General features: G+C 43.3%; 1 protein-coding gene across 1 annotated transcript in view; it reads right to left on the reverse strand.

Moving 5' to 3' along the window:
* Positions 1 to 4,581, reverse strand: part of Ccdc3 (coiled-coil domain containing 3) — a 111,750-nt gene extending 107,169 nt beyond the window's left edge. The window contains exons 1-2 of the mRNA XM_076831534.1: positions 4,039 to 4,581; positions 1,105 to 1,279 (exon numbers count right to left, since the gene is read on the reverse strand). Of these exons, the coding sequence (XP_076687649.1) occupies positions 1,105 to 1,279; positions 4,039 to 4,412 (549 nt within the window). The 5' untranslated portion in view covers positions 4,413 to 4,581. The remainder of the gene's footprint in view (positions 1 to 1,104; positions 1,280 to 4,038) is intronic.
* Between the last annotated feature and the right edge of the window lie 9,169 nt (positions 4,582 to 13,750).

Here is a 13,750-nt window from a genome sequence, read left to right on the forward strand (position 1 = left end):
ATGCCCTTCAATAGATGAATGGATAAAGAAACTGTGCTATATATACACAATGGAATATTACTCAGCCTTAAAAGTGAATAAAAGTATGGCATTTTCAGGTAAATGGATGGAGTTGGAGAATATCATGCTAAGTGAAGTAAGCCAATCCCAAAAAACCAGAGGTCAAATGTTTTCTCTGGTAAGTGGACGCTGATCCATAATTGGGGGTGGGGGGTAACATAGGAGGAATGGGGAACTTTGGAAAGGGCAGAGGGAAGGGGAGGGAGGGGGAATGGGGGTAGGAAAGATGGTGGAATTAGATGGACATCATTACCCTAGGTACATGTATGAAGACACGAATGGAATGACTATTTTGTGAGTACAACCAAAGAAATGAAAAATTGTGCTCCATGTATATGCTATGAATTGAAATGCATTCTGCTATCATGTATAAAAAATTATAATAAATAAATTTTTAAAATAAAAAATAACAGAAGTGTTAGATATGATTGCTGTTTAGTTTTCATTTTCTTAAGGAGTTTTTCTTCCCCACAAAGACAATTCCTTGGGGCTGGGGTTGTGGCTCAGTGGTACAGCACTTGACTAGCATGTGTGAGGCACTGGGTTTGATTCTCAGCACCACATATAAATAAATAAAGGTCCATCAACAACTACTAAAATATTAAAAAAAAAAAAAAAAGACAACTCCTTAGAACCCTAGACTGTCAATAACAACAGTCATAATGACTTATGTGCATTGAGCACTTTTAAGCACAACATCAAGGTATTTACACATTTTTATATATTTAAATCATACGGGGCCAGTCCTATCATATAAATGCTGCCATTCTCTCCTTTTTGCAGAAGGGGAAACTGAGGCACAGTGTGCCAATCCTCCTCCCATCTCATTTCCACATTTTGTGAAGAGCTCCTTATCAAACAGCAAAGCCTTAGGAATCCAAAGTTCACAACCTGTGTTTCCTGACATGGGAAGGAAACAGAAGAGGATGGGGGCTTTGGTCCAGATTTGGGAACAGTACCCTTAACTCCTTTGGTTACAAATTCAAACAAGATAGGGCTATCCTGCTATTTCACTACATGGCACAGGGTTCAGCCAATTCTTACCCTGTTGTCCTCCTGGATCTCCCAGTCACTGGAGAAAGCCACTAGCTGCTGCCCTTGGGAACAGTTAGAGAACTGGAAAAGGCTGGAAAACATCCTCCTGTTTTCCTGTGTATCTGGAAAGATGGCATCTTGGAAATTGACTCCATGAGGCAAGAGGTTATAATTTTCATCCATCCTAATAGAGAAGAGGAAAAAGTTCAGAGATATACACATGACCACTGGGGACATATCAACTTTAATCAAGAGTCATCAAGAGTGTAAGGGTTGTTATGGTTTGGATGTGAGGTGTCCCCCAAAAGCTCATGTGTGAGACAGTGCGAGAAGTTCAGAGGAGAAATGATTGGGTTGTAAGAGTCTTAACCCAATCAATGAATTAATCCCCTTACAGGGATTAACTGAGTGGTAAATGAAGTGGTGGGTGTGGCTGGGGGAGGTGGGAATTGGGGCGAAGCTTTGGGGTAACATATTTTGTTTTTCTAGAGACTGGAGTCTCTCTGCTTTCTAATCACCATGATGTGAGATGCTTTCCTCCACCACTCTCTCCCACTGAGAGCCAAGCTCTAAAAACTATTCAACAACTCTGATGTTCTCTCCTCAAGCCCTGAAGAATGAAGCTGGCCTTCTATAGACTAAAAGCTCTGAAACCATGAGCCCTCAAACTTTTCCTCCTCTGCAATTGTTCTGGTCAGATTTTTTAGTCACAGCAGCAAAACAGCTAACCAAAACAAGGGTCTTGCCAATTTCATTGTGATGTCTGGCATGGTTCTCCTGAAGCAGTTACAACTTCTAATTGTTTTCTCTGCCTCTCACTACTTGGGTTTATTCTTAAGGTTTTCTAAAGAATGAGTTTGGCCAAAGGAGGCAGGAAAGTGTGTGCATATGTCTGTTTGTCTCTTTGCATGCCAGGGGCCTTCCTCCTCCTGGATCTCCTTTCCTGGTGAGAGATAGGCCAGTCATAATGACATGGGCTCAAGACCCGACACGTTTCAATTTCTCTAAGCTTCAGTATTCCCATCTGTTCAAAGAGGATTATAATAGCGCCTACTTTCCTGGTGGTGCGGCAAGGATTGCATTAGAAAATACAATAAAGCACTTGGAGCAGAATGAAGGTAATATAAATAAATAAATATATTTATTATACATGTAAGTATATTTCTTAGTGAGTCATTTTACAGAGCCTAGTAGAAAGCACTTGCTGGAAAGATTAAGTCGTGAAAAAGAAAAAGGAGATGAATTACAATCTGAGCAAAAGCAGGCAGGATGGCCTCCCCAGTGAGTCTCCTCTGCCACTCCCCCTACTAGAGTCTGTTCCCATCTAGTGGATCCTAGAATAACAAAAGAGGAAAGATTTGTATGCAGTTGTCGACACACTTCAGGGCAAGACAGCCCTGTAAAATGAGAATCTGTCAGACTACTGTTTTGTATGTCTGCCCTAACTTTTTGTAAATATGTAAGAGCAAAAGATGAAAGAGTTGGCTGACCACCGGAGCCAGTGGACAAAACTGCATTTCATGATTTAAAAAACGGGAAACAATAATGTCTGCTCAAGTACTTGGGCTCACCCCCACTCTTGGAAAATAAAGAGTTGAATAGTTTTTAGAGCTGGTTCTCAGTATTTTTCCTAAATAAAAACATGAAAAACCTAAGTTTCTCTGTATCAGAAAGGGCATTCTCTCAGCCCTGACAGACTTTATTTTACAAACTAGACTTTCCTAGCAATTATTTAAAAAAAAAAAAAAACTAATCTAGCTAAACCACTCAAGCCAACACAAAGCAGGACATGTGTTCTAAACTTAGATATTCTGGCTTCAATATGGAAAACACGTGTTGCCATCAGCTTATGAACATCCCTCTGTGGAACTGTTTTCCTTCTGAGAAAGGATGCGAGCTAAAAAATGGATCTGCAAACCCAGGCAGAGTCATGCCACCTCAGACCGGGAAGCTGGAACTGTCATTGATCAGAGACAACTTTGCCTTAATTCACTTCACTATCTTGAAGTACAGGGTAGATTTCATTTGAATGTTTCTCTCAGATGTACTATATCACTCTTAATTCAAAGGCAGTTAACCAATGGATTTAGGGTTCCATCTGCTGTTCTGCATCTCAAATTTCGGTAGAATTTATAGTCAATAAGACTTGACTGAACTCTTGGGTACAGCATTCCATCCTGACCACAGGCCAATTTCATGGACTGTCACAGACCACAGGGGATCGAGAATCACTGGAAACTATCTGCAGCCTCTTTTCAAAACATTGTGACCCAGGGTCTGAACCCCAGCAGGCCCTCCCATCAAACCTTTGCTGTTTTAGATAACCAGGTGGAGATGGGAGACAGTGGAACAAGAAGACCCTGAGCTGTATTCCTGCACTGAAGTCCGTGGAAGGGGTTGGAAGAAAGAGAATGAATATTGACTAAGCAACTTCTCTGTCACTGGTGCTTTGTAGGCATAACTGTGTTTTAGTACCAACCAGCCTTGCTTCTCACTTTATGCAAGTGAAGTTGTGGAAGTTCTTGGGAAATAACTGGCTCAAATATCAGTCAGGCAGAAGGGCAGAGCCCGGATCCCAATGACTGAGTGGAAAGACTGTTTTTCTGCCCATCCCAATCTACTCCTACTCTACTTGAAGCCAGTTTAAAAGAAGATGAGTCAAATGGGTTGTTGGAGAGCACTTTTGACCCTGTGCGTGAAACACCGCTCTGTGTACCTTAACACCGAAATCATCTGCGTTTTTAAAAGGGCGTTTGGCAGGGGGGTGCCAGGATCTTTGCAGAGAAGTCTGACGGAGCAGGAGAGAAAAAGGAAGCCTAAGCCAAGGGCCCTAAGGCATATTCTAGTTTGGCACGTACAGGACCCCTGGGGTTCCCCCACCTGGCTGCAGGAAACCCTAACTACAGGCAGAGGAGACGGTGGCGACGGCGGTGCCGGGCTCACCTGAGGAAGAAGAAATAGGAGTAGTCCTGGACCACGGTGTGGGAGTGGCAGGAGAAGTAGCCCAGGCCGGTGAGGTTGAGCCTGGAGCCGGCGGGCACCTCCAGCATGCTGCCCCACGCCTGGTCGCACAGCATCTCGACCTCGGCCGAATAGAAGAGCCCCCCCTGGCCGGCGTGGTACTGCCAGGGCAGGTAGTTGTAGAGGCCGGGCTCCTCGGGGTGCAGCGCCAGCACCTTGGCGTACACGATGGTCTCGGCCAGCTCCGCGCGGCAGCCCTCGCTCAGGGGCCTCCAGTCGGAGGGCAGCTGGCAGGCGCGGGCGGGCGCGGGGCGGCCGGCCAGGCAGAGCGCGGCGAGCAGCAGCGGGCGCAGCATGCCGGCGGGCGGGAGGGCGCGCTAGCCGGGGCTCATGGCCCGACCCTCCGGGCGGGCGCAGGGGGCAGCGGGGCGGCCTGGCTCTCGGCTGCTCGGGGGAAGCTCGGGCGCCGCTCTCCCTGCAGCCGGGCTCGCGGTGTCCCGCCAGCACCCGCCAGGCTTTAAAAGGGTCGCGGGGCCGGGCGGGACGGGCGCCCGCCTCCTGCCCTGCCCCCTGCGGCGGAGGCGGGGGAGGGGGCGGCGGCCGCGCGGGAGGGGCGCGCGGGGCGGGCGGGACCCGGGAACTCCGGTGGCCCTGGGACAGGGTCCGAACCCCCGCAGCCCTCCCCTAGCGCCCGGCTTGGGCTGGCTCAGGGCTTGCCAGGTGTAACGAGTTCCAAACTCGGCACCTTAGAACAATTGCTATTTACTTGCAGGATTACTCTGCATCAAAACTTTGTTATACAGTTCATTTAGAGTCAAAATACATAGAAATCGAATTTGATTTTATCATCCCAGAGTTTTTAGTGTGAGCTAATAAACTTTTTAAAAGATTCATTTTCATTTTGCTTCTGAATTTTTTGGGGGGAAGCAGGGGGTAGTTACTGGGGATTGAACTCAGGGGCACTTAATGGCTGAGCCACATGCCCAACCGTATTTTGTATTTTATTTAGAGACAGGGTCTCACTGAGTTGCTTAGCGCCTTGCTTTGGCTGAGGCTGGCTTTGAATTCGTGATCCTCCTGCCTCAATCTCATGGTTGCTAGGATTACAGGTGTGGACTACTACGGCACCTGGCTTGAATCTGATTATTTTTTAACTGTGATCTTCAGAAAGCCTTGATAAGAGATTCTGAATACCCTACACCTGAGAAATAAATTCTGGAGTAAATTCGAAACAGCTGATTGTGAATCAATGCATGAGTTGGTGCAGACCCAAACTCAACAATATACTCCCTAAGCTGACTTTGTTATACCTAATGTAGTAAGAAGAAACAATAGTTCTTACTTATAAAAAAATGAATATTATATTTTATATTCTGTATCATGCATATCACACACATACACATTATACATCCATCATACCTATTGTATTTTTACATGAGCTTCATAAGCAAATTTGTTTTCAAGTAGAGGACTCTCTTACGCAAGCAACTTATTAATTTGGATCGCTGAGTATTTCAGCTTTAAACCCCAGGACCATTTCTTCTGTGACTTGGAGGAAAGAGAGTTCCTGGGAAAATCTGGAAGAAAGAGAGAGTGTATACAGAAATGGGAGTGAAAATTCAAAGGCTGGCCTCACCTCCCCAGGGCCCCAGTCTTCTTCCCTGGGGTCCTATACCTGCAGTCAGGATGATTCCGTTGAATGGTTGAATGGTGAATGGTTGCTGTAGACACACGTTTTGAAAAGCAAGTCTTGGGGTAAAAAAGCTCTGGAGTAGGAGGGGCTGGAGGTCTCAGGAAGAAAGGGGAACAGAAGAAACCAGAGGGAAAGCTTAGAGGGTGCCCTCAGACAATGGAGGATCAAGACTCTAGGCACTCCTATCAAGCTCTTCGGGGACTCGAGGGGCACACTACTCACTGGTCAGTGACCAAATCAACTAAATTTTTAGTCTCACCCATGCTGTGATGGACCCAAAAGCAGGAGGAAGTAAGAGTAAGCTCCTCAAAGACAGGGAATCCCTGAAAGTTTTGTAGGAAAAACTTAGTCAAGGGGAACCCAAGGGACAGCATTACCAAGGGTGTGTGACTCTCCTGCGGTCACCTTCCATGGTAGAATGTCACAGCAGGCAAATGGTATTCAAGGTTAAAACACCAGAGACTGTTTTTCTGGAGTGCTAATCTGTCTCTTACTGAATATTTAAATTATAAAATTCATAATGTTATTATATCAGTCACCTAGGGCTACCATAACTAAATACTGCACACTGGTAGATAAAACAACAGATGTTTATTTCTTCCTGTTCTGGAGGATAAAGTTCAAGATCAAGAAGCCAGCTTGGTGTCCATGAGGCCTCTCTTTCTGGCGTGTATATGGCCATCTTTTTGCCCATCCTCACAGCAAGAAGTAGCCTTTCTTCTGTGTACTATGCAGAGACAGATCTCTGGTGTCTCTTCTTCTTCGGATAAGGTCACCAGTCCAGTGGATGAGGATCCCACCTTTATGAATTCATTTAACTTCAGTTATCTCCATAAAGTCTTATTTCCAAATAGATTCAATTGGAGTGAGGTTTAGAACTTTAACATATGAATGAGGAAGTGGGGGGAGGGCACAATTCAGCCCATAACAGTTGTCTAACAGGTGTTCTGCAGGTTTGTTACAGAAAGAAACGGGATGTAAAATGATTTGTTTTGCTGGAGAGCAGACTTAGTAAGCATTGCCAACTCATGATATTACCAATTGCTTATGTTTATTCATCGCTTGCTTTAGGCCAAGTACAGTTGCAAGGACTTTACATATGTTATCTTAATTAATCCTCCAAACAATTCCAAAGGAAATACTACTATATGTTCATTTTGCAGATAAGGAAACTTAGGCACAGAGAGGTTAAATGACTTACCCAAAGCTAGAAAGTGAGCCAGGATTCAAACTCCAGCTGTCAGACTCTAGAGTCTAAGAACTTAACTCCAACATGAGAATAGGGACAAAGATAGGAAATGCCTTAGAGGAACAAGTTGGCCCTTTGTTTAGGATGCTTATAGAATCTATGATTAGTAAGAAGCTTGGCATATTCCCTAGTGGAAGCTGTAAAAGTGAGTGACTGACCTAATATTAATGTTATATTATTCAGGAACCCTGCTCTATTTCAGCCCTACATTAACATAGAGAGAGACAGGACAGTTTTTAAGAAAAAAAAACAAAACAAAAAAACCTCTTTTTAATTGCATCTTCAAGTGCCTCAGAGGTCTGGAAAAGATTTGTCTACTTCTACAGACCTTAAAACCTTGACTTCTCTTTCCATTTAGTCAAACAAATAAATAAAAAGCAGTGCATGTGTTGTGTTCTCTCCTCTTTTTTTTTTTTTTTTTGGTTTTAATTAGTTACACATGACAATACAATGATCTTGACATATCATACATTTGAATCAAATGGGGTATAATTACTCCTTTTTCTGAGTGTACAGGTTGCTGAATCACATTGGTCATGCAGTCACGTATATATATACAGCAAAAGTAGTGTCTATTTTATTCTGCTGCCCTTCCTATCCCCCATCCCCTCCCCTCCCCTCACTTCCCTCTACCCAAGCTAATGCGACACACTTCTTTTTTTTTCCCCCTCACATCATCATACATGTTCCCTCTTCTTGGATAAACTTACCAGAACCAAAATTCTCCCAGTACTCTCCAGAATGTGTTTTCCAGAAGCCCTTTCTAGAGATTGTCCTTCTTGCAGATTCTGAGGAGACATCAGCATGCCTTCCTTCTCTGTAAGAGCAGAAGACCTCGCTGACTGGAAGGGAGCCCTTGGTGTGTCCCCTAGTGAGCAATTCCTCTTCCAAGACTAAGACCTTCCAGTAAGCAGAGCTCAAGGTCACCAGAATGGAAAATGAAAATTCCATGAATGGATTATTGGATTTAATCATGAATCAAGCCACTTGCGCCCCTTGATTCCAAGACTCGTCTATTCTGGTTATGAGATGCATAATATCCTATGTTGTTTTCTGTTTCAAAGAATTGACAGTATCCTTTAAGACAGCACCTCATGATTTCAGGATGTTGCCTGCCAAGTGACACTATAACAGAGTCTTTCCTAAGCCTTACACCTTTTTAAAATTTATCAATTGCTTCCATGTGATGTAGCATGTGGTGTAGGACCAATCACTTCTGGCCGTGAGCCCTCTGTACTTCATGGCTTTGGAAGAAGATTCTTTGGGAATCACTAATCAGCAGTAATACCATGGGGAATTCCATGATGGTGGATAACACTACTACAGGAAGCGTTATGGGCAGAGAAGCAAACCCATATGCAGAAAACATCTATTCCAGTCAGCAAGATAATAGTGGTTTGATATAATCAACCTGCCGCCAGGTGGCTTGCTGTTTTCCCAGGTGAATGGGACCATATCTATACTGATTTCTTGTTGACACTTGGTAGGCCCTCAGCAGTACTGTTAGCCAGGCCAGCCTAGGTAAAGGGAAGCCCATGTGGCTGCCAATGAACAGCCTGCCTCCCTCCCACCATGGCCATTGTGCTCATGGGTTCACTGAACAAACCCTAGAGACTGACTGGCACCCCAGAGTGTGTGGTTCTCCCACCAGTTACTAAGAACCTCCTCTCCACTGAATGCTCTTTGATCATCATTCACATGAGATGCAAATGTCTTCACAATCTGTGACCATCCTGAAAGGTCCATTAATATCTCTCTTGCCCACATGACCTTGTCACCAATTTTCTCCTGGCCCATACACTTCTTGATTCCAAGACTCTTATTCTGGCTGTGAGATGGATAACTAAATGTATACCTTGGAGTTCTACCCAGGAAGAATTTTCCTTCACCAATATTCTTTAGGATCATCCCTGAGTGGGACCTAGTGGAATACTATATAATACAGAATGAGCAGTAAAATAGTCTTGAGCTATTTATTTCTTAGCCAATTGGTCTTCTATGATTTGGATTCAGTTTGTACCCCAAGGATACATGTACTGGTCCCCATTGGTTCCCTAGGATAAAGAGGTTGTGGAACCTTTAAGAGTGGGGGCCATTGAAGACATCACTGTTGGAAAGAATGTATGCTTATCTTGGGGACTGAGTTAGTTCTTGTGAGAATGAGTTGTACTAAAAGAGACAGACTGTTCCCCATCCTTGGTCTCTGGCCTCACCTCACCATGTGATTTTTTTCTCCTGTCACCCAGGCTCTTTCCCTGATGCCATCTGTTATTAGACCCTCACCAGAGGCTGAACAGATAGGGCTGCCCACTCTAACTTTTAGTTTCCAAAACTATAAACTAATTCATCCTCCTCTTTTCTTCATAAAATTCTTAGCCTCTGGTATTTTGTTGTATCAGCAGAAAAGGATTTGATCCATTGTCATAAGGAATATCTCCAAAAGACCATTGACCAAAGGAGGGAGAAGGGGCAATGTGCCTTCAGAATCACAGGAAACTAACTTGTGCCTTCTGCACCTTCCCAAGCCCAGGCCCTAATATACCATTTCCATTTAATTATGGACCATTGTATTACTCACAGAGTTTCTGGCTGGGTAAAACCTAGTTCATGATGAAAAGTTCAGTTCACATGTTCCCCTACCTACCATGGATAGGCATTCAATCTCAACCAAGGCTAATGTCAAGAGAGAAGCTATTTTTCCAAAGGAAATAGATTCCAAGGCATAGATTTGCCTGTTTCAGCCAGGCTTGGTGGTATATACTTGTAATCTCAGCCACTTGCTAGACTGAGGCAGGATTGCAGGCTAAGACCAGTCTGGGCAACTTAGTGAACCCTGTCTCAAAATAAAATTTTAAAAGGGCTAACCTGTCTTTGGGAAAAGGTGGGGAGCTGGGGTATGGCTCTGTAGAAGAGCACTTTGCTAGCATCTTGAGGACCTGGATTTAATCCTAGAGGTTGGCAGTTATCTGGTCATTGCTTGCAAGAGACTCCACACATAGACACAAACATAGACGCTCTGTGCATAGACATTGCTGCAGATCCTTCTGTTGTTCATTTCTACTTAAAATCAGCAGCTTTACAGGCAACTTTACAGATGGTCCAAGTGGCACATTCAAATGTGATATATGTTGCCCCACAAGACAAAGGCTAACCAAGAATTTTTCCATTGTAGGTGGTTCAAGGAGCAAGCACTTTACTTTCACCTTGGATAAATGATAATTGAACACTGAGACGCTTCATTGACCTACAGAGCCTTGAATTTTTATGGGGCTTATCTCCCTCCTATCTTCTGTTCTACAGATATCTTACTAAGGTCTCTAAAGAACCTGATACTTTATGAACTTCGTGTCCATTCACCATAATGTCATCAATGTGGGGCCCCATGTATGTTTTGTGAAATATCCAGGTCATCAAGATATCTGGTGTCAGAGAGCAGGAGCCTGGTGCAAGGATACGAAAGTATATTGTTAACCCTGACAAGTAAGAGCAAACTGTTTCTGGTAGTCTTTACACATCAGCATGAGGGAAAGTTAGGTAGGTAACTGCAAAGCACATGCAAAAGGACATGCTGATTTTTCTCTAGGAAAGACACTTCATCTGGGACAGTATGTGAAATTTTAGTCACCATCTCATCAAGGTTACAGTAGACCTCATACATTTTTTAAGATACATATGACTTTTGCATGGGCCAAACTCAGAAATCTAAGGAGCTCGTGATATCACCATCTGCATCAGAGGGCACGTGATATCACCATCTGCATTTCTTTCAGATCTTTGATGTCAGCATTAATTTTTGCCATCCCCCCAGAGATAAAAATTGCTTATGATTTACTCTGTTGGTAGGAATAAAGCTGTAGAGGCTTCTGCTTAGCCCTTTCTACAATAATGGCCCCCACTCATGGGTCAGAGAGCAAATGTCAGGATTTGTTCGTTGTTAGTTGTGTCTATGGCAAATTACCTCTTCATAAGCTGGGGAAATAACCACTAGGTGAATTTCTGGATCAATTTAGTCCAACATGGGTCTTATTTGTACTAAAATACATGTTTTATCTGAATATGATTAAGATCTCAGTTTTACTTTTGGGCCATAGTGGTACTTGGGTCTTTTTGGGATTAGTGTCCATTCACAGCCAGTAGATAGTAATCCTCAAAGGACCTGGGTACTTCCTTTTTCCAACACGCAGGACTTTTAGTAAATCAACCCAGGACCCTCTGAAGAAGTCTTGAAAGATTCATGATGTGTACTTTGGTGATGGTGCAAGTCCTTCCCCAAGGACACCTGACCTACCCTTTAATCTAAATGGCTCTGTGTCTGTGAGATACTTATGTCTGGAAACCCAATAAGAGGCTCAAACTCTCCCCGGTGGCAACTTGGATCAGGTTTTCAGCTACCAGACTTAGTTTTCCCTATAATACAGAGATCAGGCATTCCTCTAGGAATGTCCATACATTTAATTTAGAGGACATCATGACCCAACTATCCAGTGGCAAAGTTGTCTGCCAGTCAAAACATTCTGAATACCAGCATGACCCTCCCACTCTTTATGGTAGACGTCCCTCCCTCAGCACTTAAGGACTGCCACTTGGCCCCTGGTACTTCAGAATCCCACTGCTTCCTTTGGAATTAGGGAACCTACTTCAGTGGTGACATCTTCTACAGCCATACCTGGCCTAGAAAGAGGACTAATCACAGAGATTTGCAAGAATACAGAGTCTCCCTCTCACAGATATATTTTTCATTGCCTTCATAAAGGGAATATCTGGGTCTCCAGACTCTGGGCTGAGTTTTGACCTTAATAATTATACTCGTTGACCTTAATTATGGCCACACTGGCCTTATGACAGAAATTTCTACAAGGATGGAACTGAACCATATAAGATAGACATAAAGATCAGGATAAAGTGGTGCAGCCTTGTAATCCCAGCTACACAGGAGGCTTAGACTGGAAGAGATGAGTTCAAGGCCAAGCTGGGAAACATAGAGACCCTGTTTTGGGGGTGGGGGGGAAGATAAATCTGGTACTGTCAATTTGTCATTTCCTCCTGATGTAATTTTTAAAAATCCATGTCAAAATGCCGTGAAATTTTCTCGAGTTTGATTTTTAAATTAGCCTAAATTAGTTGTGGAAAATAAATGAGTCATTTCTTCCTTTTCCTTCTCTATTCATTTCCTTTCCTTAAAAACTTAGTCCTAAAAGTCTTTGGTTGGGGCCAGGCAATTGAGGTCTCCAAGTTGAGGCAGGAGAGGAATGGAGGGTCTAAACAAGAAAAGGGGAGCTAGCTTCTGCCCAGGATTTCCCACTGCAGGGATGAGCCACAAAGGGGTCAAGAGGGTGTCAGTGCAGAGGACTGAGACAGTGCAAGACGTCAGAGCCCAAACAGGGTTAGGAGGGAGTGGCTGCAGAAAAGTAGCTTGTCACGAGAGTTTCAAGTCCAGAAGGCGAGAAAGATGACCAAGTGGGACGGCAGGCTTTGCAATGATTCCACCAGTGTCTAAGCAGGGTAAAGAGGAGCCTCAGAGGGTGCAGTCTAACATGAGTGTCAGAAGGCAGCGCAGTGAAGAAGCCATCCGCATGGGATGTCAGTGCATGAACAAGTGGGAAGAGCTTCCACGTGGAAGGGACACTCCAGTCAAGGTGGCAGAGCATGGCTGGGGTGAGATGGCTTCCACGCAGAAAGGGAGCCCAGGCCAGGGAGCTGACAGCCAAGCAGAGTATGGAGAATGTTAATGTCAGGGCAGGAACTAGCAGAAGAGTGACTGTCAGAACCCAAGTATGATGTGGAGGTATCTGCAGGAGCTGTGGGATGGTGGCAGGGATGGGAGAATGGGCACACTCACAGGAGGCAGTCCAATAAACTTATTAAGGATAACAGGCTCCAGTTTTCCCCCGATTAAGGGAAAGGTAGAGAATTTAACTTTGTGGAGCTGAAATATGAATTCATGGTTTTTAATATTAATAGCAGATATAGAAATAAATGTAGTTGTTTGTAAATTTGTGTGTGGATTTACATCTTTATCTGCTTTACATCTTTAACTGCTTTAGTGCAGTTTCAAGTTTTAATATTTTCAAAAACATATACTATATATATATACACATACACACACATATATATATATAGAGAGAGAGAGAGATTCTTGATAAAAATTCTCAGAAAACTAGCAATAGAAGGGAATGTCCTCAACCTGAGAAAAAGCGTCTCTGAAAAGTCTACTGAGAACATTACATTTAATATGAAAGACCAAGAGCTTTTCCTTAAAATGAGGGAAAGATAAGGATGCCTAATCCTGTCACTTCTGTGCAACATAGTACCAGAGGTTCTAGCCAGAGCACTAAAAAGAAAGAAAAGCATCCAGATTGAAATGGAAGACGTAAAACTCTATTTGCAGATCATCTACCCAGAAAAAGTCAAATGAACCTACAAAAGTGCTACTAGAAATAATGAGCAAACTTCATAAAGTATAGAATATAAGATTAATATACAAAAAGTCAGTTGTAGTCTAGACACTAACAAAAAACATTGGAAATCAGTTTGTTGGTTAAAAAAAGAAAAGAAAACAATATCACTACAATGGCATCAAAATATATTAAAGTCAGGGACAAATCTGATAAAAAAAATGTGAAAGACACATACATTGAAAACTGCAAAATATTACTGAAATTAAAGAAGATTTTGAAAAATATACATTTATAGATATATAACATATACATATACACTTTTTTCATAGGTAAGACACAATTTGTTAAGGTGTC

Source organism: Callospermophilus lateralis, chromosome 13 (assembly GCF_048772815.1).
Source record: "Callospermophilus lateralis isolate mCalLat2 chromosome 13, mCalLat2.hap1, whole genome shotgun sequence".
Lineage (NCBI taxonomy): Eukaryota > Metazoa > Chordata > Mammalia > Rodentia > Sciuridae > Callospermophilus > Callospermophilus lateralis.